This window comes from Malania oleifera, chromosome 3 (genome assembly GCF_029873635.1).
Source record: "Malania oleifera isolate guangnan ecotype guangnan chromosome 3, ASM2987363v1, whole genome shotgun sequence".
NCBI lineage: Eukaryota > Viridiplantae > Streptophyta > Magnoliopsida > Santalales > Ximeniaceae > Malania > Malania oleifera.
The window spans coordinates 87296983-87323026 of NC_080419.1; the positions used below are offsets into that span (position 1 = coordinate 87296983).

At 35.2% G+C, this 26044-nt stretch overlaps 2 protein-coding genes and 1 long non-coding RNA gene across 3 annotated transcripts; all 3 read left to right on the forward strand.

Moving 5' to 3' along the window:
- Window positions 1-382: 382 nt before the first annotated feature.
- On the forward strand, window positions 383-2404 carry LOC131152425 (uncharacterized). Its single transcript, XR_009135941.1, has 4 exons — window positions 383-674; window positions 956-1027; window positions 1549-1661; window positions 1950-2404. It is a non-coding gene; the product is annotated as an uncharacterized LOC131152425 (long non-coding RNA).
- A 5499-nt stretch (window positions 2405-7903) lies between these two features.
- On the forward strand, window positions 7904-13460 carry LOC131151413 (receptor-like protein EIX2). Its single transcript, XM_058102656.1, has 3 exons — window positions 7904-11038; window positions 11184-11247; window positions 13303-13460. Exons 1-3 carry the CDS (start codon window positions 7904-7906, stop codon window positions 13458-13460), a joined length of 3357 nt encoding a protein of 1118 aa, XP_057958639.1.
- A 3036-nt stretch (window positions 13461-16496) lies between these two features.
- Window positions 16497-18500, forward strand: LOC131151414 (receptor-like protein EIX1). Its single transcript, XM_058102657.1, has one exon. It carries the CDS (start codon window positions 16497-16499, stop codon window positions 18498-18500), a length of 2004 nt encoding a protein of 667 aa, XP_057958640.1.
- Window positions 18501-26044: the final 7544 nt, after the last annotated feature.

Consider the following 26044-nt stretch of genomic DNA (forward strand, 5'->3'; position numbering starts at 1 on the left):
TGGACTGGAGAATTTAGGTTAGCTGGTATGCAGGAAGGAGAAGGGATGGTGTGGCAGCTGAGGCAAGGTTGGCTGCGGGTACCGTTAATGGGCCCAATGGGGCCTAGTTACTAAAAGATGGTCTGGTGTACGGTGATTTGGACGTGGCTGTGTACAAAATGCTTACACATAAAAGGACCACTAGTGTGGGCTTAGGGATTTGGCCAGATTTTTCGAACTTCCAAAAAGAAGCCGATATGCTAATTGGTAGGCTTTCAGTTACCACTGTCTCCAGGCTTGAATAGACATTGCCTGGGTATGCCCAATTGGATCTGGCCTAAATACGAGTGGCCCATTAAATCAGGCCCAAAATATGCATAAGCATCTGGATTGTGTAGGAACTGACACATAAGTAACACCGTACTTAGGTGACAATATAGTGCATCATTTGAAACAACAATCTAACCTGCCTTCATGTAGTTTTTGCTTTTCCCAGGTAATGAAAGTGCAATTCATGTCTTGTAGCTGAGGGAACCATATCATGGATGACTAGTTTTACACTAGCTTTCAACTACCAAATGCAACCCTCCTGTTTTATTTAGACTTGGGACTCTGGAAATAGTCAAGATGGAAGTGCAACACGCACGAATATGCTTTGTTGCAGATTATCCTGCCAAATTAAAACAATGCCCCTGGTATATTTTCTTCTCATAAATCTTAGTAATGTTGGACTGGCTCTTTCCTGTGCTGGCCAGCTCCTTGCGCTGGCCTTTCTGTACATGTTTTTTTATTTTTTATAATTATGATGCATTGATTTTAAGCTATAATGCAGCCATTGTATTGGTGGTCGGAATGAATTGAATGGTGCAGAACTAAATTTCTTTTGAATTAAAATTCATCTATTGTATGCTAAATTGGTAATTCCAGCCACTGCTATAATGTGAAACCTGATTATATCTATCTTTTCTTCCTTTAGGTACTTTCAACATGCTGCTGGTCCTCTGATTATACTTTCCAGGAATTTGGCTCAGTACATTCACGTAAACAGGTTTATTATTAATAACCCCTTGGCTGGGAAGAAGGATTTTCTTTGAATCTAAATGTTCATTTCTTTGAACCTGATTATAAAATTGCGTTGTTTAGGGTATTATGATTGAGAAGTGACCTAGTGCCCCCCCTTGGATGAAGCAAAGTTTTGAAACTATTCATGTTTAATCACACGTTCAAATAATAATTGCCTAAAGTCGATAAAGAACTTGATGCCTTGGTTCCATGCGCATTTTTCCAAAACCACTGCACAAAGTTTCCCTGAATGTGAATCATTGATTGTCAGAGGAGTCTGATTCAATGTTTATCAACATGACTTACAAAATTTACTTTAATTTTATTATTTGATTTTTAGAAATGAGACTAGAAATTATAAAGGTAAGCTGATTTCTGCAAAGCTCTAAAGCGAAGTTGCTGATAGCTTACCATAACCTATGCTAATCAGACTTGGAAATAGCCAAGTTCTATCAGTATGCTGCATTGTTTTTTAAATTTATAAGCTCGCTGAACTTATATGTGCAGCGCATCTCTAAAGACTTATGCTCATGATGATGTATCATTGGGTTCATGGATGATGGGTCTCCAAGCAACATAACTGATGAATGTTCGTCTGTGCTGTGGCAGCTCCAGAAAAGGTGAACTGATTACTCGCATGTTATTTATCAGTTTACCAAATAAATTTTGAGCAACCGGATTGCTTCTTTCGACTCTTTTTGCTGGCTCTTGTATTGCATCTTGTTCAGAAATAATATTTAGAAATTATATAGCCCAAAACTGCCCCAAAAATGTGTGTTAATAATTTTTTTATTTTTAATTAAGGCTATCACGACTAATCTTTAGGCTGGTTTCCATTTCTTAATGGGTTGCACTTTGTTGGCTGTCCTGACATTTTCTTTGTTGTCACGTATTCCTTTTTTCTGCAGATAAGGTGTGTGGCGTGGCTTATTAGTGGAGATTGTTTCTTTAAATCGGTACTAACGGCTAATGCTTCCGACTTTCTTGGCTGGCCGTTTATGTTGGCCATTTGGGGAGTCCTGTGGGGTTGCTAACATTGCCAGCAGAACATGTTTTGTGCGTGTGCATTTGTTTTGTTGCATTTTGAGTTGCAGTGAGGGATCTCTATGAAGCATCAGATGAGTTCACTGAAAATTGGCGACGAGTTTTCTTTTCCCCCGTCACTGAGATAGATACACAGGGAAAACAAGAAAAACAATATATCATGATTTTGCAGACAAATGTTGTGGGAGGTTTGATATATTGTAATTGGGCGTTTGTCTTTTTTATCCTTTTTCCTAGTGAATAATTTTGTTTATGAAAGTTCTCTTTTGTTTCCATGAGAAAGGGAAATGTAATGGAATACATTGGGAACATTCAAATTTTCTTGGTGTCCAATCATACCTTGAACGAATCAATGCATCAAAACTTAAAAAGATAGTAACCTAAAATATTTAATTTTTTTTAGAAAAATATTTGGTACGCTAGAATATAATGGAATGAAAAAAATGTATAGTGAATGTACAAAATTATATAGACAAACTCTGATCCATTTCATTTTTGGGACCCAAACAAATAACACATGCTTGTATGAAGTGAACTAGTTATTAGCTTGTCAATTTTTTAAGGGCTATACATTGTTTAATGCAAGAACTTTTGATGTTATAGTAGACTTTTCGGTGATTAAATTGAGATTTTTATATTAGAAGTCTTATATTTGAATTTTAATAGAGTTGCGAACTAAATTGAGATTTTAATATTGGAAGTCTTAGATTTGAATTTTAAAAGAGTTGAGAAGGAAAACGAATTGTATCCATTGTCTTAAATTTTCACAAAATTATCGAAATTTCCAATTTTTCTCACCCTCAAAATCAAAATGGCAGTCTATTTTTGTTTTGCATAATATCCGTCTAAATTTCAACGAATCATCCGAAATTTTTTGAAATCTTGAAATTTTAATAAAACTTGTCACAATTTTAACCATACAATAAAATTTCGTTAAAATTCAAATGAGAAATTTAGGAATGAAGTGAAATTTTTGTCTTAATTTATTTTATCGAAACAAAAGATTATTACAAGTACTTTCAAAATTATATGAAAAAATAAACATACAGTAATATTTTATTTAACCATTCATGTCTAAATTATCATTATTTGTATAATAAATAATATTTAAATGATTTATGAATTTCATTTGTATTAACTGAATATGTTTAATGTACATTATCTCGCACATATATTTGAGAAATTTAGGAATGAAGTGAAATTTCTGTCTTAATTTATTTTATTGAAACAATAGATTATTACAAGTACTTTCAAAATTATATGAAAAAATAAACATACAATAATATTTTATTTAACCATTCATGTCTAAATTATCATTATTCGTATAATAAATAATATTTAAATAATTTATGAATTTCATTTGTATTAACGAAATATGTTTAATGTACATTATCTCACACAACTTTTTTGTCTCATACAAAACATAAATGTATTTAATTTGTAATATATTAGTCCTAAAACTTATATTATTATGTTTGTCAATCATTTCTAAAGTTTGATGAAGAATTCCATGTTTTACTACTAATTTCCATTTTTTTTTTTCAAATCAAAATCTAAAATTTCATCAAAATTTCTGTATTTTCGGAACTTTGAAATTTGAGTCAAAATCAAAATTTAAGAGTTTGATTTGTATCTTGTTGTGTAATAGTTTAAATTTTGCACAGACTTCAAATCCACTAGAAAAGACAGTTTATGAGAGGTTTGAGTTCCATTTTGCCCCAATTGTTAATGTTTGATAGGGTATTGTGGTGTCCAATTGCAGCTCATTTTTGTGGTTGGAATTCCACATCACATTTTGTTTGTGACATAAAATAAAAATAAGTATTTTCATCGAAATAATTATTATTTTATGATGATAATATTTTTATCTTTATAAACTATAAAATTTTTGTATTATGATTATCTTGTTTTAAGAAATAGATATTTAACAAACAAAGCGTATCCTAAAAATATTTTATATAGTTTTCCAACTTTTGCTTTCCATATTTATTATCTTACTCAAAAATTAGTTGAATAAAGATCATTAAGAAGGGTTGAAACTCTTTCAATTCTCAAGGGTGAACAAGACTAGTTTGGAATTCAACCCTAATCGTTATCTGGAACCGAACAGAATTTGTTGGTTCGATTCTTAAATATCAAACTTTATTTAATGTAAACTTGTAGACTTAACAAACAGTCCAATGACCAGAAAATAATAATAATAATAATAATAATAATAATAATAATAATAATAATAATAATTTAAGACATTTTTCTCTTCAAAATAAATAATTTATTACAAAAAGCCCATGGATTATAAACTCAAACGCTAAAAACAAATTTTAAACATTTTTTTTGTTTAATTTAATTGAATTTCATGCATTTAATTTTTTTGTTTGTTGACTAGTGTGTAGTTTTCTAGTGTTTTCTAGTGTTTGCATTGAAATTATATATGAGCATATGTGAATGAGTGTCTCCATGTGTATATTCATATGGGTAATACTAGTACTGCTATGATATGCGAATATTTGACTATTTAAGATTTTATTCATTCGAACTTTTTATTCTCTATAAAATCTACTTATTTTATGACTTTATTAATAGAGTATTTATATATATATATATATATATATATATATATATATATATATTTATTACCATGTAAGAATTTGTCTCTGCTGTTGTGAGTGAGAACCGTTGGGCTGTAATGGATCAAACACAGGGAGGAGAAGAAGAGAATGCAGAACAGAGGAAAGAATAATAATGGAAGAATTCTCCGTATTTCTTTTCTGTATTTGATCAGCATATATATACAGTATAAAATGGAATCAAAATGGTTGGAGACTAACTATAGGAACCAAAATACAATTATTCCTAACAACTTCCCTGTAACAGAATGGAGAAAATAAAAACAAAGTAAAAAAAATTCTACAGATACGGTTATGAATAGCTGCCTGCAGCCAATTCAAGTTTCTTCATTCTTCAACAGAAAATGCCCACCAGTGAAGAACTGAAGACCCCAAAAATTATCCTGAATAGTTGTTCGCATCCATCTTCAATCCCGAATGAGCTTCAATCGTAATCCTTCCACTAGAACCAAATATCATAGACATCTTTGCAGCATTAAAGAGTTGAGTTGAGTTCATGGAATCAAACAGTGAAGGTTTTAATGTTGTGCAGAATTGCATAACTAATGAATAAGTTATTGCTTGATATTTGGGGTTTATCTTCCAATATGGCTTATTTGTCTATGTGACTCATTGAACTATATGACTCTCATATTGAGGGATCTTGCAAAGGATGCAAGGATCTTAAAAATTCATAATTTTTATTTTGTTGCTTTGTTCATGACTATTCAATTATCTCCAAAGGGAGACTGCCTTCTCGGAAAGAAATAAAACAACTAGTGGTAATTTTTATTGCAAGGATCTAGTCCTTGTTTGTTTTGGAACTGTATATCCTCGCATTCCTCTCGAGCAATTACTCTGATAAAATATGGTTTAAAGAAAGAGCAATATTATTTGTAAAAAGAAAAAGATATTTATCACTTGTGTGTCTACATGTGTTTTCTGAATATTATGGTAAAAGAATTTGTCAAATAAAAAAAAATTGATGACAATAAAGGAAAATGCTATAAAAATAAATAAAAATTTGCGTCCAACTTATAGTTTCTATGGCTGAAAATATTTAATTCATAATCACTTATAATTCTCTTTTGTGTTTACTTTTAATATCATGAAATATCATAATTGAAGAAACTCTAATTAAATTATAATATTAATATTTAAAAATTATAATTTTATAAACAACTTGTTCATAAAATTAGAGTCCTTGCTCTTCATTCAAATAGCTTGTTTGTCAATAAAAATTATTCCTATCCGATTCTGCCATCTCTATTCTCTTCAAATCTGGGACCCTGCACAGAATAATCTATCTGGATCCATTCCAACATGCTTTTATAGATATGGTGCAATAGTTAACAAACCAAAATATTTGTTCCTCACTGTCACAACTCACAACACAACAATCAATGTTCATTTCTTTATTTGTTCCAGATTGCATTACAAGTTATGCATCTTTTTACCAACCTTTGTTTTCATTTGAAACTTCAATCACTGAAAACTGATGGTCTAACTTCCTCTGCTAAGTGAAAAATGATTTGTACATTTCATTGATGAAAATTGAAATGATTCATTATTAGCATATATTACTCAACGAATTAATTTATTTCACCAAAGGTTTCTTATCTTGCGAACTAGTGAAGACATTGTTGTGCTCTTTCGGACACAAAGCAGTAAAGATTGCTACAGCTAGTATCACTAAGCAATTTTGTCTCTCTGTGGTTTTCTGTGTGTTTATTTAGGCTGAGATTGGTGATATATGCTACTTTACTGCTGTAATTTTGTTCATGATTCTTTTTCAGGCATGTAAATGCATGTTCATACTTTAGAAAACCAACTTGGCAACTTGGTTTCTATTTTAGTTGCTTTGAATTAGGACTGCTTATAAAACAATGGAAGGCAGACAAATAAAGAAATTTGTTTTTTTTTTCTATTTTATTTATATTTTCTGGATCAACCAGTGAATTTTTTATCCTCGTGCATTAGTATTTTTTTACATTTCAGAAGAAGATTATATGTTGATCTAACAGAAAAATTTATAGTTACCAACTCAATACTGAAGACAAATAATATCTTCCTTCTATCTTCCAAAACCACTTATATCTTCCGTCTTCAAACCTCATCATGGTTGCAGCATCATTTGTTGAATTCCCTTTATTGAATCAAAACACTTCAGGTTTCAGTGAAGTAAAACCTTTGTATCCTCACATTGCTTGTTTTTGTATCTCAAAACAATCATGGAAAGTGACAACTGCATCCTTTTGATTGCCTGCAAGGGGATCCTCTTCTCATGTCCTTCCCCAAAAAGCCTAAGAAGACTGCACATGTAGCCTATACCCTCTGAGTGCCCTGGTGTATGTATTGCCATGATCAATAGACAATAAAAATACATTCAAAGGGGTACCCACGAACAAAATAATTAAATGCTTCGATATTTCATTATATTATGCCTAAAACATTTGCTACTACTGATACTCCATAATAGTCTATAATTATTCAATCATAAACCATGAGGTACCAGTGCTTTTGATGTCCCAAGACAATATGTCCAAAATATCTCATTACCAATCAAGCCTCACCACTGCTGGGGTTGGCCTAATTGCTTTCGGTGCTAACCTGTTGGAAAGGAAAATAGAGGAAGCTTGCAGTGATAAGATTCCCCATTAAAACAAATATAGTATTCAATATTAAGTCAGAGATTTTTTATTTTTTATTTTTTATTTTTTTTTATTTTTTTAAGACCAACCACTCAGCCAAAAGAGAAAGAAAAAACTAAAAAGAAGACATGCTGAATCATTCACATTAAATGGCAGGATCCATCATTTATCTTTACAGTGACACGATATGTTATTTTCCAGATGAAATAAAAAAAGTAGAAATAGGAATGCAAGTCATGACCCTTGTCTAGGGGCAAATGAAGACTCCAGCTCCTTGTGGAAAATGCAGTCTACCAAGAGAGACTGCTTTTTTGGAAAGATACCAAGCAATCAGTGTCAACATGTCTTTCCACAAACAATTTCACATTTTCTCACATTGACCCATCAACGTTGACTTGACTCAGAACATCAAATTAATAATTTCCTAGCAGTGGCTTCATTCCTTCCCCACCCTATATAGATATATATAAATGTAAATGCAAGCTACCTCTTATCTTCAAATTAAACAAAACAACTCCTTTCCCTAGAAGAATTGAAGTTGGATTTTGTTGGTATATCTCAATGAGATACTCAGCTGCAGTTTTGGGGATTGTTTTTACATTGATTTCTTGGGATGGAGTAAATTCAAATGCCACCCATTGTAAGGCAGAGGAGAGGGAAGCCCTTCTCGCCTTCAAGCAATCTCTCACCGATCCTTCCAACCGCCTCTCTTCCTGGGTTGGTGAGGATTGCTGCAGCTGGACAGGAGTTCGCTGCCACAACACCACTGCCCATGTCATCCATCTCAACCTCTCCAATCCAATATTCCCTATTCATGATGATGATGATGATTATTATGATTATTATTATTATGATGAGAATGATTATTATGATGATTATTCAGATTGGGTTGCTGCGCAGAAGAGGTCCAGTTTGGGTGGGAACATAAGCGGCTCTTTGCTGCAATTGAAACATCTTCAGCATCTGGACTTGAGTCTCAATGATTTTCAGGGACTTCAGATTCCACAGTTCTTTGGTTCCCTCCACAATCTCGCTTATCTTAACCTTTCTTCTGCAGGATTTGTGGGCGCCATTCCTCCTCAACTTGGGAATCTTTCAAGCTTGCATTATCTTGATCTTGGAAGGAATTATCTTGGTTTGTACGTTGCAGATGATGTAAGATGGATTTCTCATCTCTCCTCAATTGAATTCCTCGACATGAGCTATGTCAATCTCAGCCGGGCATCTAATAATTGGCTTCAGGCAATGAACATCCTCCCTTCCTTATCCACGTTGATCTTGCGTTATTGTTCCCTCAGCCATAATCTTCCTCTTTCTCATGTCAATTTTTCTTCCCTCGTCGCTCTTGATCTCTCCGATAACTCTTTCAGGAATTCTTCCACATTTGGATGGCTCTCCAGTCTCACTTCTCTTGTTTCACTCAATCTGGGTGGCACCTATTTTACAGACGGTTCAATTCCAATATATCTTCAGAACACGTCCACTACTCTTCGATCCATGGACCTTTCTGATTGCAATTTGAACTCTACCACACCGAACTGGTTTTCTGGTCTCTCTTCTATTGTTTCCCTTGATCTGAGTTGGAACCATATTCCTGGTTTGCTTCCCGCCCCTCTACGGAACCTAACTACTCTTCGGTTCCTTAATCTTGCTAAAAACCAATTCAACTTTGCAATACCAGAGTGGTTGTATGACATGACCGGCCTCCAAAGTCTCGATCTTTCTTCCAATCATTTTCAAGGATCAATTTCTGGTGCTATTGGCAACCTGACATCACTCACAATGCTCGATCTTTCTTCCAATCATTTTCAAGGATCAATTTCTGGTGCTATTGGCAACCTGACATCACTCACAAAACTCCGGTTATCTGGCAATGACTTTGAAGGACGGATTCCGACATCCTTAGGAAACCTCTTCAATTTGAGAGTTTTAGATTTGTCATGGAACCAACTCAGTGGAGATATTTCTGAAATTTTTGGAGATTATTCATTTGATTCGTGCGCCAAGGAAACACTGGGGTCAGGCCAATTGCCCAAGCATGTGGGAGAATTTAAAAGTTTGTCCGTGCTTGATATTTCCCGCAACTCCATTTCAGGCCCACTTCCAGTGTCTATAGGGAAATTATCATCCTTGAGGGTCTTACATATTTCTTCCAATCTTTTCAATGGGAGTATTCCAGAAACTCTTTGGAGTCTCTCTAAATTAGAAAGTGTGGACATCTCTAACAATTCCTTGGAAGGCACCATTTCAGAAGTTCACTTTGCAAATCTGACAAGACTGAAGCTTTTCTTTGCTGATTCAAACCCATTGGCCTTGAAAATAAGCCCCAATTGGATTCCTCCATTTCAACTCCGTCAAATTTCACTGAGCTCAACTCATATGGGACCCCAATTATTTCCTTCATGGCTTCAAACACAGAGGGAATTGGAATATTTATACCTATCAAATGCTTCAATATTCGGTGCAATCCCAACTTGGCTTTCCAATATGTCCCAACTTTTCTATGTGGATCTATCTCAAAACCATATCCAAGGCCCGTTGCCTCCTATGCCTGCTACACTAGACTATTTACATCTTTCAAATAATTACTTGAATGGATCTCTTGTTCCCTTCTTGTGCAAAAAAAGGGTAGATCTGGAATCTAATTTACGCCTTTTAGATCTATCAAAAAATTTTTTATCCGGAGAAATTCCTGATTGTTGGATGAATTGGAAAAATTTATTGACATTGCGATTGGACAACAATAATTTGGTAGGAAAAATACCAAGTTCCATGGGTTCTTTAACTTGGCTTGAATCACTACACTTGAGCAAGAACAAGCTCTCTGGAAACTTGTCTACCACATTGTCAAGTTTTCATTATTTACAAGTTTTGGATCTTAGTGAAAATAAGTTTTCTGGAAGAATACCGTTATTGAAAGGAGAAAGCCTACCCCAACTTCGAGTCCTTATTCTTCGCACAAATAAGTTGAGTGACAGTATTTCCATCCAGCTCTGTCATCTCTATTCTCTTCAAATCTTGGACCTTGCACACAACAATCTCTCTGGACCCATTCCAACATGCTTTGGTAACTACAGCGCAATGATTAATAGACCAAAATATTTATACGAAATTTCGTACAATGATACACTTTCATTGTCAGAAAATGCAATGGTTGTGATAAAGCAATATCAGTATGAATTCAGCAGTTCTCTCTTTCAATTAACAAGCATTGACATTTCATGCAACAACTTATATGGAGAGATCCCTGCAGAGTTGACCCATCTTAAAGGTTTGTTATCCCTAAACCTATCCATGAACAAACTTCAAGGAAGGATCCCAGATAAAATTGGCAACATGACATCAATGGAGTCTATTGATTTATCAATGAATAAACTTTCAGGCATAATTCCTCAAAGTATGTCAAGTTTGACATTCTTGGAATATTTAAATTTGTCATACAATAACTTATCCGGCAGAATTCCTTTAGGTACCCAGATCCAAGGCTTCACTCCGCTCAGTTTCATTGGCAACCATGAGCTCTGCGGTCTACCATTGGCAGATGAATGCACAAAAGCTAAAACACCTCTAGTTCTAAAACCAAGTTGGCACAATGAAAGAGATGGATGGATTGATATGAGGTGGTTCTATTTGGGCATGCCATTTGGATTTGTTGTGGGGTTTTGGGCTGTTTTGGGTCCTTTAATGTTGAACAAGGTTTGGAGATTGGCCTATTTTCAATTCTTGGATGACTTGAAAAAAAGTTGTTTGGTGGGTTTAGATTTGTTTAAAGTTTTTGTGTTTTTATCTAGGTCTGTTTAGATTTGTTTCTTATTTAACATTGTGTAAATTTGTGGTCTAGGTTTGGTTGGTTGTTGGTGTTGTTTCTGGGAGGGCTTTAATTTCTTTATCTATAATCTCCCAATGTTTGTCTTGTAACCACGGTATTCCTCCGCCAAAAGTGAGAGCATATCAATAAAGATTGCGTTATTGAAAAAAAAAAAATTGTATGTAAATGTTTAGTTTATAAGTTTGCACTATGCAATATTATTTCTACAATTTTTAAAATTTATCATCATATAAATTACAACTTCATATAGTACTAGAAAGATGATCTCATAGATTTATCTGTTAGCTATTAGACCATTACATTTATTCGTAATGCTATTGTACGTCACTAGCCTGTTCAGCAGTAGTAAACTAGCACATGTATGCTTTTTAGATGTGATTTATATTTGTGCCTTCCAATTAATTTTCATAAATTCACGGACAGATCATTATGTTTGCTCAATTTCTTCCCAAATATATTGTCAGCTAAACTTTAAAACAGAAGTAGACAAGATTTATAAACCTAAAAAAAAAAAATGGAACATTGTGTATATATATTCCAATTCAAAACCCATGATATCTAATAATTCATTTGTGTCGACTTTTAAACACTTTATTCCTGGTTATCCTTAATATATTATAAGAAATGTAATATTGACAGTTCATTTAGACAATTAGAAGGAATATTGTCTTTTCACTTTAACTAAGCCATTTGCAAAATTGGGATAGTGTTTGAGAACAAAAAATTTTGACCTTGGTTTTGGATTCGTGTCCATTTTATAAATACTTTTAATATAATTATATTCTAAGCTTTGTGCAAATCTACAGAACTACAAATTTATGGTCTGAAGTCCATGCTCCTAAACGCAAGATATGTAATCACCTACTTTATTGGAGTCTAATAATTTATTTAAATTTCTTAGCAGAAATTTATTATTCTTCTTAAAATTTTCATTTGAACAAAACTCAAAAACTAGTTGAAGATATAAGATACTCGTATGCACTACTTTGAGAATAAAGCTCTAAAGCTATAAGGAGAATATAGAGGCAATGTTGACCAGATGGTGTCAACTTGATACTAATGACATATGGATGTGTGATGCATTTAGGAAATTGTACCTTTTAGTTACGCTCGTAATAGTAGTTTCCCACAAATTCAAGAATCCCATATTTATTTCTATCAAATTTTGGTGTCCTTTTGAGTGCGTCCATCCGTCTATGTGTGTGTATGATCATTTAAAGATACTTCTAGCTCTGTCTTTAATACATCATCCTATTCTTCTATTTTCTATTTAATTATGTGTTTGTATTGATCAATTTTTTTCATTATTTGTCGATAAGCCCTTCTCAGTACTCGTCTTCTCTTTGTATGGTTGATGTTCATCTATTTGCCTCCTATGTTAAAGTACCCATAGATTTATTTTCACTGTGTTTATATAGGTCCTAGGTAATATTCATGGATAATTTTTTGCTATAAAATCATATCAATTGCTATGAAATAAAAATAAAATTGTTGGAAAAAAAAAAAAGAAATTTCTTATTTTCTTTAAATTGCTTTATATATAAGTTATGCATATTTTGCATAAAATCAAATTGTCATTTTTATTTATTGTTTCAACTTTTAAATATTACTTCCAAACTTTGTTGCGGTATGATAGTCGTAGAGTGATTTGCATATTTCACTGATGAAAACCAAAATAATTTTTTTGTTATACATCAATTTGCATTGTTAATTTTTCATGCAATTTTATTTAGGATTTTTTTCCAAGTATTTAAATGCATGGTTATACTTAAGAAATACAATATGTTTTTTATTTTAGCTTTTTTGGACATCAATTAATAATTTATTAAAAACTGGACTACCCAAAATATTAGAAAAAATAAATGATTTTATATAAAAATAATTTTTGAATTACATCAAATTTAATTAAATTTATGGTCATGACCAATTTTGCAATAAATAAAATAAAATAAAGAAGATAGAACCGCGTCGGTTTCCCTTTGCCCCCTTGCAAGAATTGTTTTTGTTTAAAAAGAAATGTTTGCTCCTAAAGAATCAATGAGCAGTGGGGAATTGAAAAACCAGAGGAATTTCTGATTCGATTTCAGTATCATTTATGTTACGCTTAGGGTTCCAAATCATGGGGCTTCAGGGTTTTTGTTAAAGATGGCTTCCTCTGATGATGCTCTGAGGCAGCAGTTGTTGGATCTACAGAAACAACTTTCTAAGAAACAAGAATTCGAAGAGGCTGTCTTCTCCATCAAATCTCTGTTTCAGGAGCGCTACCCCTCTGCCTCCCCTTCTCTCTAGAGGTTGGTGTGGTTTTTGTTTTTTAATAAAAGAGGGTGGCACCTCCAATTATTTATTAATAAACCCTCACTTTTGGTGAAAGAATACTGTGGTTACAAGTTAAAACCAACCAACCAAATTAGGATAAATAAAATTAAACATAACTAACAAAGGAGATAAAAACATAAAAACAACCAAAAACAAAAAGAAATACAACAAACAAAACTCTAGGAGCTCCTCCCAAAATTTCCAAAGATACCACAAAGTACATCTACCTTTCCGAAGCCAATCAACTACAATTCGGGAGTCACTTTCAATAATCACATTAACATAATGCAAACATTTACACAAACGAATTCCTTCCCTAATTGCTTTTAATTCCACACTATTATTCATACCATTACCAAAATAACTTGAAAAAGCCGTTTTACCATGCCATGACAATCCTGAATAATTCCTCCACCTCCTGAAGTACCCGGATTGCCCCTACAACTCCCATCACAATTAAGTTTTATCCAACCTACTGGAGGTTTAACCCATGATATAATTTTTCCAAGCCTATCGCAAACTCCCTGAGGCTTAATTTGAAATTCATTCAAAATCTTAATGTCCAACTTCTTCATTTTTTGAGAAGAAATGGTGCTCTTAGCAATAAAACTAACCCAGAATCGAACACTTCTCCACATCTGATCTGCACTTTGATAAACTCCTTCCATTCTCTATTTACATCTTCGATTCCAGAGGCACCACGTAATCAAACATGGAATCAGCCCGATTAAAATTCCTTTAATAGATGATTTTTTTTTGCATAGTGGAACCAATTTGCCATTTTATTTTTCCAAGGAAGAGATTGTTGGAAAGGAATCCCCAATGCCACACTTGCCCGATGCCAAACCTCTCCAAAAGAAAGAATATGATCAATGTTTTCCTGACTTCTTTGAATGCAGCAATCACAAGCCGAAGCCATCGATATTCCTTTGGTATGAAATCTATCATCTACAGTCAAGCATTTAAACCAGGCTCTCCATAAGCACATTGAGATTCTTCTGGGCAATAAAGAATGCCAAAACTATTGATTCCACAAAAAATTATCACTTCTGCTCCTCACTACATCCCAAGCCGTTTTTGTAGAAAAATTATCATCTGGGGTAGGCTTCCAGACAAAAATATCCTGCCCACATTTACCCGTCGACACCTATTGCAAAATTTCCCTTATTTTATCAACACAAACCAATTCCCATACTAGATTAGAGTTCCAATTATTATTGAGCCAGCAATCCTTAATACACAGTTTCTTGTTCAAAATATCCTTAGTGCTCACAGATAATGGGCCAAATGACAGCCACCTGTCGAACCAAAAAAGAAGAGTTCCCACCTCTCACCAAAATTTTAACATTATCCACAACTTCTGGAATGGTGGCCATAATTGATTTCCAAAACCGAGAGTCATTTGGTCTCCCATTCCTTATTAATAAATGATCATTTCTGCAATATTTAGCTCTGAAAAAATCTGCCCACAGATCGTTAGAAGTGAGCAATCTAAAGGCAAATTTCATAAGAACAGATTTTTGAACTTCTTAAAGATCTCTCAGACCCAAACCCTCTTCCGAGGTAGGTTTACAAATTTTCCCCCAAGAGCGCCAATGAATCTTTCTTTTATCTTTCACCTCTCCCCATAAAAAATTTGAGAGAAGAGAGTTAATGTGAGAATATGTGACCTGCGAAATCTTAATAACAAACATCAAATGAATAGGCATGCTAGACAACACATGTCTTGATAAAATCAATCTTCCACCTTGTGAGAGCAACTTAGATTTCCACCCTACAATTTTCTTTCTAATCTTCTCCACAAGAAGCTCCAATGTCCTGGAAGACAATTTTCCAGACACTAAAGGCGCACCTAAATATGAAACAGGGAATTCACCTTCCATGAAACTCATGATTCTCAATAAACCACGCTTCCTAGCGGGAGTGATGTATTTTGAGAGGAATAACGCTAACTTAGTCTCACTGATTTTTTGACTCGACCACTTCTCATACCTTTCTAGAGCGTAAACTAAATTTCTCATAGACCTCTTCCCACCATTCACAAAAATAAGAATATCATCCGCATATAACAAATGTGAAACCAATGGGGTCCCAATCGGATGATTAAATTTACCAATCCGACTAGTCTTATAGTTTTTCCTAAGCAACCTTGTCAAAACCTCCTCCATTATGATGAATAAATAAGGAGATAGTGGATCCCCTTGCCGCAAGCCTCTCGTAGATTGGAAAAACCCATTAAAGGTTCCGTTCATCAAAACAGAAAACCATGGAGACTCTACACAATTTTTTATGAGCTTGCAAAACCTCTCAGAGAAACCAAAAGCCTTAAGTACCTCTAGAAGAAAATTCCAATTCACTCTATCGTAAGCCTTAGTCATATCTAGTTTTATCATCACATTACCGCCAGCTATTTTTTTGTGCAAAGACTGAACCATTTCTTGAGCCAGTGTAATATTTTCAAAAATACTTCGCCCAGGAATAAAAGCGTTTTGTTCATGCGAAACCAACTTATCAACAACCTTAGTTAGTCTAAAAACAAGAATCTTGGAAAAAAATTTATATGCCACAGAGCATAAACTAATAGGTCAGAATTTATCAAAGCTAGAAGGATTATCCACCTTCGGAATTAAAATAATAAATGAACAGAAAAAAAACTTGGAAAGAGTAGTGCCCTGAAAAAAATCCACGGCCGCATCCAAGAGTTCTTTTTTTACAATGTCCCAACAAAATTTATAAAATTCTAATCCAAATCCATCCGAACATGGCCCTTGTTTAGGGGCAAATGAAGACTCCAGCTCCGTGTGGAAAATGTAGTCTACCTAGCAGTGGAAAATGTACTCAACGTTGACTTGACTCAGAACATCAAATTAATAATTTCCTAGCAGTGGCTTCATTCCTTCCCCGCCCTATATATATAAATGTAAATGCAAGCTACCTCTTATCTTCAAATTAAACAAAACAACTCCTTTCCCTAGAAGAATTGAAGTTGGATTTTGTTGGTATATCTCAATGAGATACTCAGCTGCAGTTTTGGGGATTGTTTTTACATTGATTTCTTGGGATGGAGTAAATTCAAATGCCACCCATTGTAAGGCAGAGGAGAGGGAAGCCCTTCTCGACTTCAAGCAATCTCTCACCGATCCTTCCAACCGCCTCTCTTCCTGGGTTGGTGAGGATTGCTGCAGCTGGACAGGAGTTCGCTGCCACAACACCACTGCCCATGTCATCCATCTCAACCTCTCCAATCCAATATTCCCTATTCATCATGATGATTATTATTATTATGATATTGATATTGATTATGAGTCTTTGTTTGCTGCGCAGAAGAGGTCCAGTTTGGGTGGGAACATAAGCGGCTCTTTGCTGCAATTGAAACATCTTCAGCATCTGGACTTGAGTCTCAATCATTTTCAGGGACTTCAGATTCCACAGTTCTTTGGTTCCCTCCCCAATCTCGCTTATCTTAACCTTTCTTCTGCGGGATTTGTGGGCGCCATTCCTCCTCAACTTGGGAATCTTTCAAGCTTGCATTATCTTGATATTGGCTGGAATTCTGGTTTGTACGTTACAGATGACGTGAGATGGATTTCCCATCTCTCCTCAATTGAATTCCTCGACATGAGCTTTGTCAATCTCAGCCGGGCATCTAATAATTGGCTTCAGGCAATGAACATCCTCCCTTCCTTATCCACGTTGATCTTGCATTATTGTTCCCTCAGCCATAATCTTCCTCTTTCTCATGTCAATTTTTCTTCCCTCGTCGCTCTTGATCTCTCCGATAACTCTTTCAGGAATTCTTCCACATTTGGATGGCTCTCCAGTCTCACTTCTCTTGTTTCACTCAATCTGGGTGGCACCTATTTTACAGATGGTTCGATTCCAATATATCTTCAGAACACGTCCACTACTCTTCGATCCATGGACCTTTCTGATTGCAATTTGAACTCTACCACACCGAACTGGTTTTCTGGTCTCTCTTCTATTGTTTCCCTTGATCTGAGTGAGAACCAGATTCCTGGCTCGCTTCCCGCCCCTCTACGGAACCTAACTACTCTTCGGTTCCTTAATCTTGCTCGTAACCAATTCAACTTTGCAATACCAGAGTGGTTGTACGACATGACCGGCCTCCAAAGTCTCGATCTTTCTTCCAATCATTTTCAAGGATCAATTTCTGGTGCTATTGGCAACCTGACATTACTCACAGTACTCGATCTTTCTTTCAATCATTTTCAAGGATCAATTTCTGGTGCTATTGGCAACCTGACATCGCTTACAAAACTCCGGTTATCTGGCAATGACTTTGAAGGACGGATTCCGACATCCTTAGGAAACCTCTTCAATTTGAGAGTTTTAGATTTGGCAGGGAACCAACTCAGTGGAGACATTTCTGAAATTTTTGGAGATTATTCATTCGATTCGTGCGCCAAGGAAACACTAGAGTCAGGCCAATTGCCCAAGCATTTCGGAGAATTTAAAAGTTTGTCCGTGATTGATATTTCCGGCAACTCCATTTCAGGCCCACTTCCAGTGTCCATAGGGAAATTATCATCCTTGAGGGTCTTATATATTTCTTCCAATCTTTTCAATGGGAGTATTCCAGAAACTCTTGGGAGTCTCTCTAAATTAGAAAGTGTGTACATCTCTAACAATTCCTTCGAAGGCACCGTTTCAGAAGTTCACTTTGCAAATCTGACAAGACTGAAGTTTTTCTCTGCTGCTTCAAACCCATTGGCCTTGAAAATAAGCCCCAATTGGATTCCTCCATTTCAACTCCGTCGAATTTCACTGAGGTCAACTCATATGGGACCCCAATTATTTCCTTCATGGCTTCAAACACAGAGGGAATTGGCATATTTAGGGCTATCAAATGCTTCAATATATGGTGTAATCCCAACTTGGCTTTCCAATATGTCGCAACTTTCCTATGTGGATCTATCTCAAAACCATATCCAAGGCCCGTTGCCTCCTATGCCTGCTACACTAAGCGATTTAGATCTTCAAATAATTACTTGAATGGATCTCTTGTTCCCTTCTTGTGCAATAAAATGGTAGATCTGGAATCTAATTTATACCATTTAGATCTATCAAAAAATTTTTTATCTGGAGAAATTCCTGATTGTTGGATGAATTGGAAAAATTTATTGACATTGCGATTGGACAACAATAATTTGGTAGGAAAAATACCAAGTTCCATGGGTTCTCTAACTTGGCTTGGATCACTACACTTGAGCAAGAACAAGCTCTCTGGAAACTTGTCCACCACATTGCCAAGTTTTCATTATTTGCAAGTTTTGGATCTTAGTGAAAATAAATTTTCTGGAAGAATACCGTTATTGATAGGAGAAAGCCTACCCCAACTTCGAGTCCTTATTCTTCGCACAAATAAGTTGAGTGGCAGTATTTCCATCCAGCTCTGTCATCTCTATTCTCTTCAAATCTTGGACCTTGCACAAAACAATCTCTCTGGAGTCATTCCGACATGCTTTGGTAACTATAGCGCAATGATTAATACACAAGAATATTTAGACGACTTTGTGTACAATTATACACAATCATCCTCAGAAAAAGCAATGGTTGTGATAAAGCAATATCAGTATGAATTCAGCAGTTCTCTCTCTCAATTAACAAGCATTGACATTTCATGCAACAACTTGTATGGAGAGATCCCTGCAGAGTTGACCCATCTTAAAGGTTTGTTATCCCTAAACCTATCCATGAACAAACTTCAAGGAAGGATCCCAGATAAAATTGGCAACATGACATCACTGGAGTCTATTGATTTATCAATGAATAAACTTTCAGGCATAATTCCTCAAAGTATGTCAAGTTTGACATTCTTGGAATATTTAAATTTGTCATACAATAACTTATTCGGCAGAATTCCTCTAGGTACCCAGATCCAAGGCTTCACTCTGCTCAGTTTCATTGGCAACCATGAGCTCTGTGGTCTACCATTGGCAGATGAATGCACAAAAACTAAAACACCTCTAGTTCTAAAACCAAGTTGGCACAATGAAAGAGATGGATGGATTGATATGAGGTGGTTCGATTTGGGCATGCTATTGGGATTTGTTGTGGGTTTTTGGGCTGTTTTGGGTCCTTTAATGTTGAACAAGGTTTGGAGATTGGCCTATTTTCAATTCTTGGATGACTTGAAATACAAGTTGTTTGGTGGGTTTAGATTTGTTTAAAGTTTTTGTGTTTTATCTAGGTCTGTTTAGATTTATTTCTTATTTAGCATTGTGTAAATTTGTGGTCTTGATTTGGTTGGTTGTTGGTGTTGTTTTTGGGAGGGCTTTAACTTCTTTATCTGTAATCTCCTAATGTTTGTTTTGTAACCACGGTATTCCTCCACCAAATGTGAGGGCATATTAATAAAGATTGCGTTATTCAAAAAAAAAAAAAATTGTATGTAAATGTTTAGTTTATAAGTTTGCACTATGCAATATTATTTGTGCAATTTTTAATATTTATCATCATATAAATTACAACTTCATATAGTACTAGAAAGATGATCTCATAAATTTATCTGTTAGCTATTAGGCCATTACATCTATTCGTAGTGCTATTGTACGTCACTAGTCCATTCAGTAGTAGTAAACTAGGTAGAGTAGGTGGGCACATGTATGCTTTTTAGATGTGATTGATATTTGTGTTTTCCAATTAATTTTCATAAATTCATGGATGGATCATCATGTTTGCTCAATTTCTTCTTATCAGCTAAACTTCAAAGCAGAAGTAGACAAGATATATAAACCTAAAAAAAAAAAAAAAATGGAACATAATGTATATATATTCCAATTCAAAACCCAAGATATCTAATAATTCATTTGTGTCGACTTTTAAACACTTTATTCCTGGTTATCCTTAATATATTATAAGAAATGTAATATTGACAGTTCATTTAGACTATTAGAAGGAATATTGTCTTTTCACTTTAGCTAAGCCATTTGCAAAACTGGGATAGTGTTTGAGAACAAAAAATTTTGACCTTGGATTTGGATTCGTGTCCATTTTATAAATACTTTTAATATAATTATATTCTAAGCTTTGTGCAAATCTACACAAATACAAATTTGTGGTCTGAAGTCCATGCTCCTAAACACAAGATATGTAATCACCTACTTTCTTGGAGTCTAATAATTTATTTAAATTTCTTAGCAAAAATTTATTGTTCTCCTTAAAATTTTTATTTGAACAAAACTCAAAAAGTAGTTGAAGATATAAGATACTCATATGCACTACTTTGAGAATAAAGCTCTAAAGTTGTAAGGAGAATATAGAGACAATGTTGACTGGATGGTGTCAACTTGATACTAATGACCTATAGATGTGTGATGCATTTAGGAAATTGTAACTTTTAGTTATACTCGTAATAGTAGTTTCTCACAAATTCAAGAATCCCATATTTATTTCTATCAAATTCTGGTGTCCTTTTGAGTGCGTCCATCCATCTATGCGTGTGTATGATCATTTAAAGTTACTTCTAGCTCTGTCTTTGATACATCATTCTATTCTTCTATTTTCTGTTTAATTATGTGTTTGTATCAATGAATTTTTTTCATTATTTGTCAATAAACCCATATTGGTACTCATCTTCTTTATTTATGTTGACTTTTTGTATGGTTGATGTTCATCCATTTGCCTCTTGTTAATTCCTTGAACAAACTCTAATGATCTGAGACGACGACAACGACAAAGTGGTGACGGTGAACTTGCATCGGCGACACACGGTGACGGAAGACGTAAGTCTACCGCAGGTTTGGTTTTTTATTATTGTTTATTTGTTATTTTGTTTTTTTGGTATTCAATATGGAATAACTTTTAGTCATGACCACGCCGTCTATGGTAGCTATTACCGGATGGTTGAGGGGAGGTGTTGACGCTAGCTTATGGGTTGAGGGGAGTGGTTCAGGGGATAATAAGGTCGAAAAGGGGGGAGGTTTCGCTGGGGGAAAATCGTTTGTGGAAGCCTTGAAGAGGCCAATCCCATCTTCAAAATTCAAAATCCTGTTGAGGAAACCAGAATTAATTAATGGAGAATTAGGTTTTGTTTTCTTGGATGTGGAGATGGAAAAGGCTGCTGAGGATCTAAAGTTTGCATTGGTTCTTAAATTTCTTTCTGTAAGGTCATCTATTGATGTCCTTCGGAGGCATATTATCCAATCATGGGGTCTCTCTATAGTCCCAATGATAAGTTTTATGGACAACTACCATGTTTTGTTGAATTTGGTAAACGAAAAGGATTACATTCATGCATGGGCATGAGAAGGAAGATGGGTGGTAGGGTGCCAATTTCGGCTTTTTAACTGGTCTGTGAATTTTGATGTAAAATAAAGAAATTGTAAATGAGGTTAATAATGTGGGCACTCAAAAAGTGGATGAAGTTAATTTGATAAAGAAAAAGAGTGGAGAGAAAGTCAATCGTTGTCAAGACCAGAAGTCAGAGATAGTAGGGGTGCAGGTAGAACTGGGAGGTTGCTCTAGGTCTGCCCAGGAAATTGAAGTTGCTAATAAAGGAGAGAGGGGAAAAGTTGAAAAGGACAAGGATGGGGAGGTGATTTTGGTGGAGTAGGTGGATGAGAGAGAGAGTGATGTGGAGGGTGTAGGGTGTAAGGAGAATTATGATGTGTTTTCTGAGGGAGATATGGAGGTTTGCATTGATACTCAAAAAGAATATCATTCTATTCCAAGTAATGTCACAATGGGTGAGTCGGAAGGAAGATATAAAGATAATGGTCAAGTGAGAAAGTCTAAAAGGGCTAAGGCAGTGCCTCAAAAGTTGAACTTATGATGGAAAAAACTATATTTTGGAATTTAAGAGGTTTGTGCACGTCAAAGAGAAGATTGAAACAAATTGTGAAAGATTAGAAAGTTTCAATTTTGGCAATTTCAGAACCTTTTCAAGATATAGAAAAGATAAGAAGGTGGGCGGTGTATTTGCAATTTACTAACTTTTGCTCTAATGTAGAGGTGAGAAGATTTGGTTGTTTTGGAAAGAGGATGTTCTAGTGGATTTGGTAGGTGCCTCTAATCAATGTGTGACGGTTTTGATAACAAAGGATAGAGGGCCCTTGCTTCTTACTTTTGTATATGTCAAATGTTATCATATTGAGAGAAGAGAGTTATGGGATCAGCTTCAGGGGCTGTCGAGTTTTGATTTGCCTTGGGTTGTTATGGGGGATTTTAATGTAATTTGGTCAGATGAGGAAAGGTTTGGAGGTAGACCTCGCTTGGGTTCATCTATGGCTGAATTCAATGGTTGTATTAATAGATGTGGTTTATTAGACCTCAAATTCGAAGGGAGTCAATTTTCATGATGTAACGGCCAACAAGGTTTGATGAGAAGCTGGGCGAAACTGGACAGGGTGCTGATCAATAATGTTTTTTTTCCTATAAAATATGGTGAAGCTAAGACATCTTTGTTGATAAGAAATACTTCAAATCATTCTCCTATCATTTAACAGCTGTGTGCGAATATGGAGAGGTATGGGCCAATGCCTTTTAGGTTCCAAAACATGTGGACGTTGCGTGGGGATTTTTTGGAAATGGTTGAATCATATTGGAAAGAACACATTGTGGTAGATTCAGTTTTGTGTAAATTGGCGAGTAAATTGAAAAGGTTAAAACAAAGACTTGGGGTGTGGAATAAATAGACTTTTGGGCGTGTTGGTGGTTTTATTCAAGAGTTGGAGGAAAGGGTGGAAAAATATAAGAATTTACCATAGATAGTGTACTCGAAATCAGTTGAAGAAGAGTTCCTTGTTTCTAAGGCTGAATTGGAGGTTTGGTATAAAAGAGAAGAGGCTAAGTTGGCTCAGCAAGCAAAATTGAAATGGTTGATTGATGGTGATCAGAATTCAAAGTTTTTTCATGCTGTGATTACGCAAAAAAAGGCGTAACTCTTGTGCTAATTCAATGGTGCTCCCTGATGGTTCGATATTGGAAAATATGCAGATGGTCCATGATGAAATTGTAAATTATTTTGAGCAATTCTTGAGGAAAAATAGTTTTGTGCAAAGGTCTAATCTAGACGGTCTTATCCATCCGGTGGTTTCTGAGGAGGCTATAGGTCGGTTGAGGGAAGGACCAACTGAGGAGGATGTTTATGAAGTTATTTCTTCTAATTCCGTGAATAGTAGCCAGGGATCGGACGGGTTTGGGTCTTCTTTCTATGGTACCTGTTGGAGGATTATTAAAAATGATGTGATGGATGCAGTAAGAGAATTATTCAAAGGTGATATGTTGCCTCCGTTTTTTGTTCCTTTTACATAGTGCTTATTCCTAAAATAAAGGATCCTCAATCGTTTGATAAATTTCGCCCGATAAGCCTTTGTAATGTAGTCTATAAATTTTTTTCCAAAATCCTTGTTGGTAAGCTTTCGTTGGTGATGGGTGATTTAATATCTTTAGAACAAGATACTTTTGTGAAAGGGAGGAGTATTTTTGAAACTATAACGTTTGCTCAAGAGATGACAAAATTATTACATAGGCGGGTGAGAGGAGGTAATATAATGCTAAAGCTTGATATGAGCAAAGCGTGTGATCGAGTGGAGGGGCAGGTCGTAGATCAAATTTTCCATGCTCTTAGTTTTTTAGACTGGTTTTGTAAGTTGATTCAGAATTGTATTTCTACTATTTGGTTTTCTGTCATGATGCTTGGCACGTATAGAGGTTTCTTCAAGTCAAAAAAGGGCTTGAGGCAAGGGGATCCGTTGTCGCCATATATTTTCATCATCATGGAAGAAGTTTTTTTAAAATTAGTTCAAAAAAGGATGTCTGAGAAGAGGATTTTACCGTTTGCACATCCATGTGGTGCACCTATTATATCACATTTAATGTACGCGGATGATGTTGTTATATTTTCTAATGCTGGAAAAAAATCTGTTAGATAAATAATGGAGGTGATCAAGGAGTATGAAAGTTGGACTGGCCAAAGGGTGAATAAAGATAAATCAGCTATTTTTTTCTTTAAGAAGTTTGGTGTTCTGTGGAAAGGAGAAATTCTTCAAGAAACTGGTTTTAGTGAGGGTAAATTTCTTTTTATGTATTTGGGTGTGCCAATAGTGGATGGTAAATTGAAGAGCTGTCATTTTGACCCTTTAATACAAAAAAATAAGTAAGAGAGTTGAAGGCTAGAAAAGTAGACTATTGTCGAAAGGAGGTCGTCTTGTTTTGTTGAGACATGTGTTGTCGAGTATGTTATTGCATTTGTTAGCTGTTCTAAATGTCCCAAAACTGGTGTTAAAAAAGATACAAGGTATGCTTGCTTCTTTTTTCTAGGGTTTTAAGGATGGAAAAGAAAAAATGAAATGGAGGGCATGGAAGAAATTGTGTGTTCCTGTAGATGAGGGGGGGTATAGGAGTTAGGGACATTTCGGAAATGCAACGGTCTTTGTTCATGAAGTTTGCTTGCATTTATTAACTCAAAATTCTTTATAGGCTAGATTTTTTAGAGCTAAATATATGAAGGAAAGACACATTACTCTTTGCAGACCTCATGGATCGGATTCTTCCTTTTGGAGGAAAGTTCTGTAGAGTATGCCTGAACTTTTAAGTAAATCTAAGTGGAAGATTAGAGAAGGAGATATAAATTTGTGGTACCGGGATCTTTGGTTGCAGAGTGTCTAGATGGTGCACATTCTCATATCAAATTAAAAGACTTGGTTATCAATAATACGTGGGATGTGGAAAATTTGTAGAGAATTCTGGGGTTTAATAAAGCGGAAGAAGTGATGGAAAAGGTGGGAAATCTTAGAACCTCTTCGGACATACTGCTTTGGCTCCCGAAAAAGGATGGTTGTTTTAATACAAAGTCAGCTTGGGATGTTATCAAAGTTAGAGCTCCAAAGTTTGAGTGAGCAAAATGAGTTTGGAATAAATGGTTAACGAAGAAAATTGTTATTTGCGTGTGGAATGCCACTTTTGGGTGCTTAAGTGTTGATGAAAAGGTGAGAAGGGTGGGGGTTTCGCTGGCTTCCGCATGTAATTGTTGTGAGATGAGGCTACCAAAAGATATAGAGCATGTGTTAAATAGGGGAGACTTTGCTACTGAGGTTTGGAGGAAGGTTTCGGTGGAGGTTGGTGTTCCTTTTCTTAGACAACAAAGTTGGAAAGAAAGAGTCCAAATGTGATTTAATAGGGCTTCCAGATTTTCTCAATTGAGAACATTGATGGGTTTGATTCCTTGTTTAGTAGTTTGGAAGTTGTGGAGAAGGAGATGTTTAGCTAGAATAGAGGGGAAATTGGAGAATAGTTCAGATGTGTGGCTGTCCATTAAGTATTGGGTCGGGGTTTTGAGCAGGAACATAACAGGATTGACTCAGTTAAAGGATGCTGATTTTTGGATATTGCATGGAAGTGCAAATTGTGAATATGAGAAGTAAAACTATGCAATGTGTGAGATGGCTAAAACCGGGGCAAGGGAGGTTGAAACTAAATTTGGACGAAAGTAGTTTGGGGAACCTAGGGCTGGCAGGTGGTGGTGGCATCCTTAGAGACCATACATGTACTTTTGTGTTTGGTTTTTCAAAATATTTTGGTTCTTGTTCAAATAA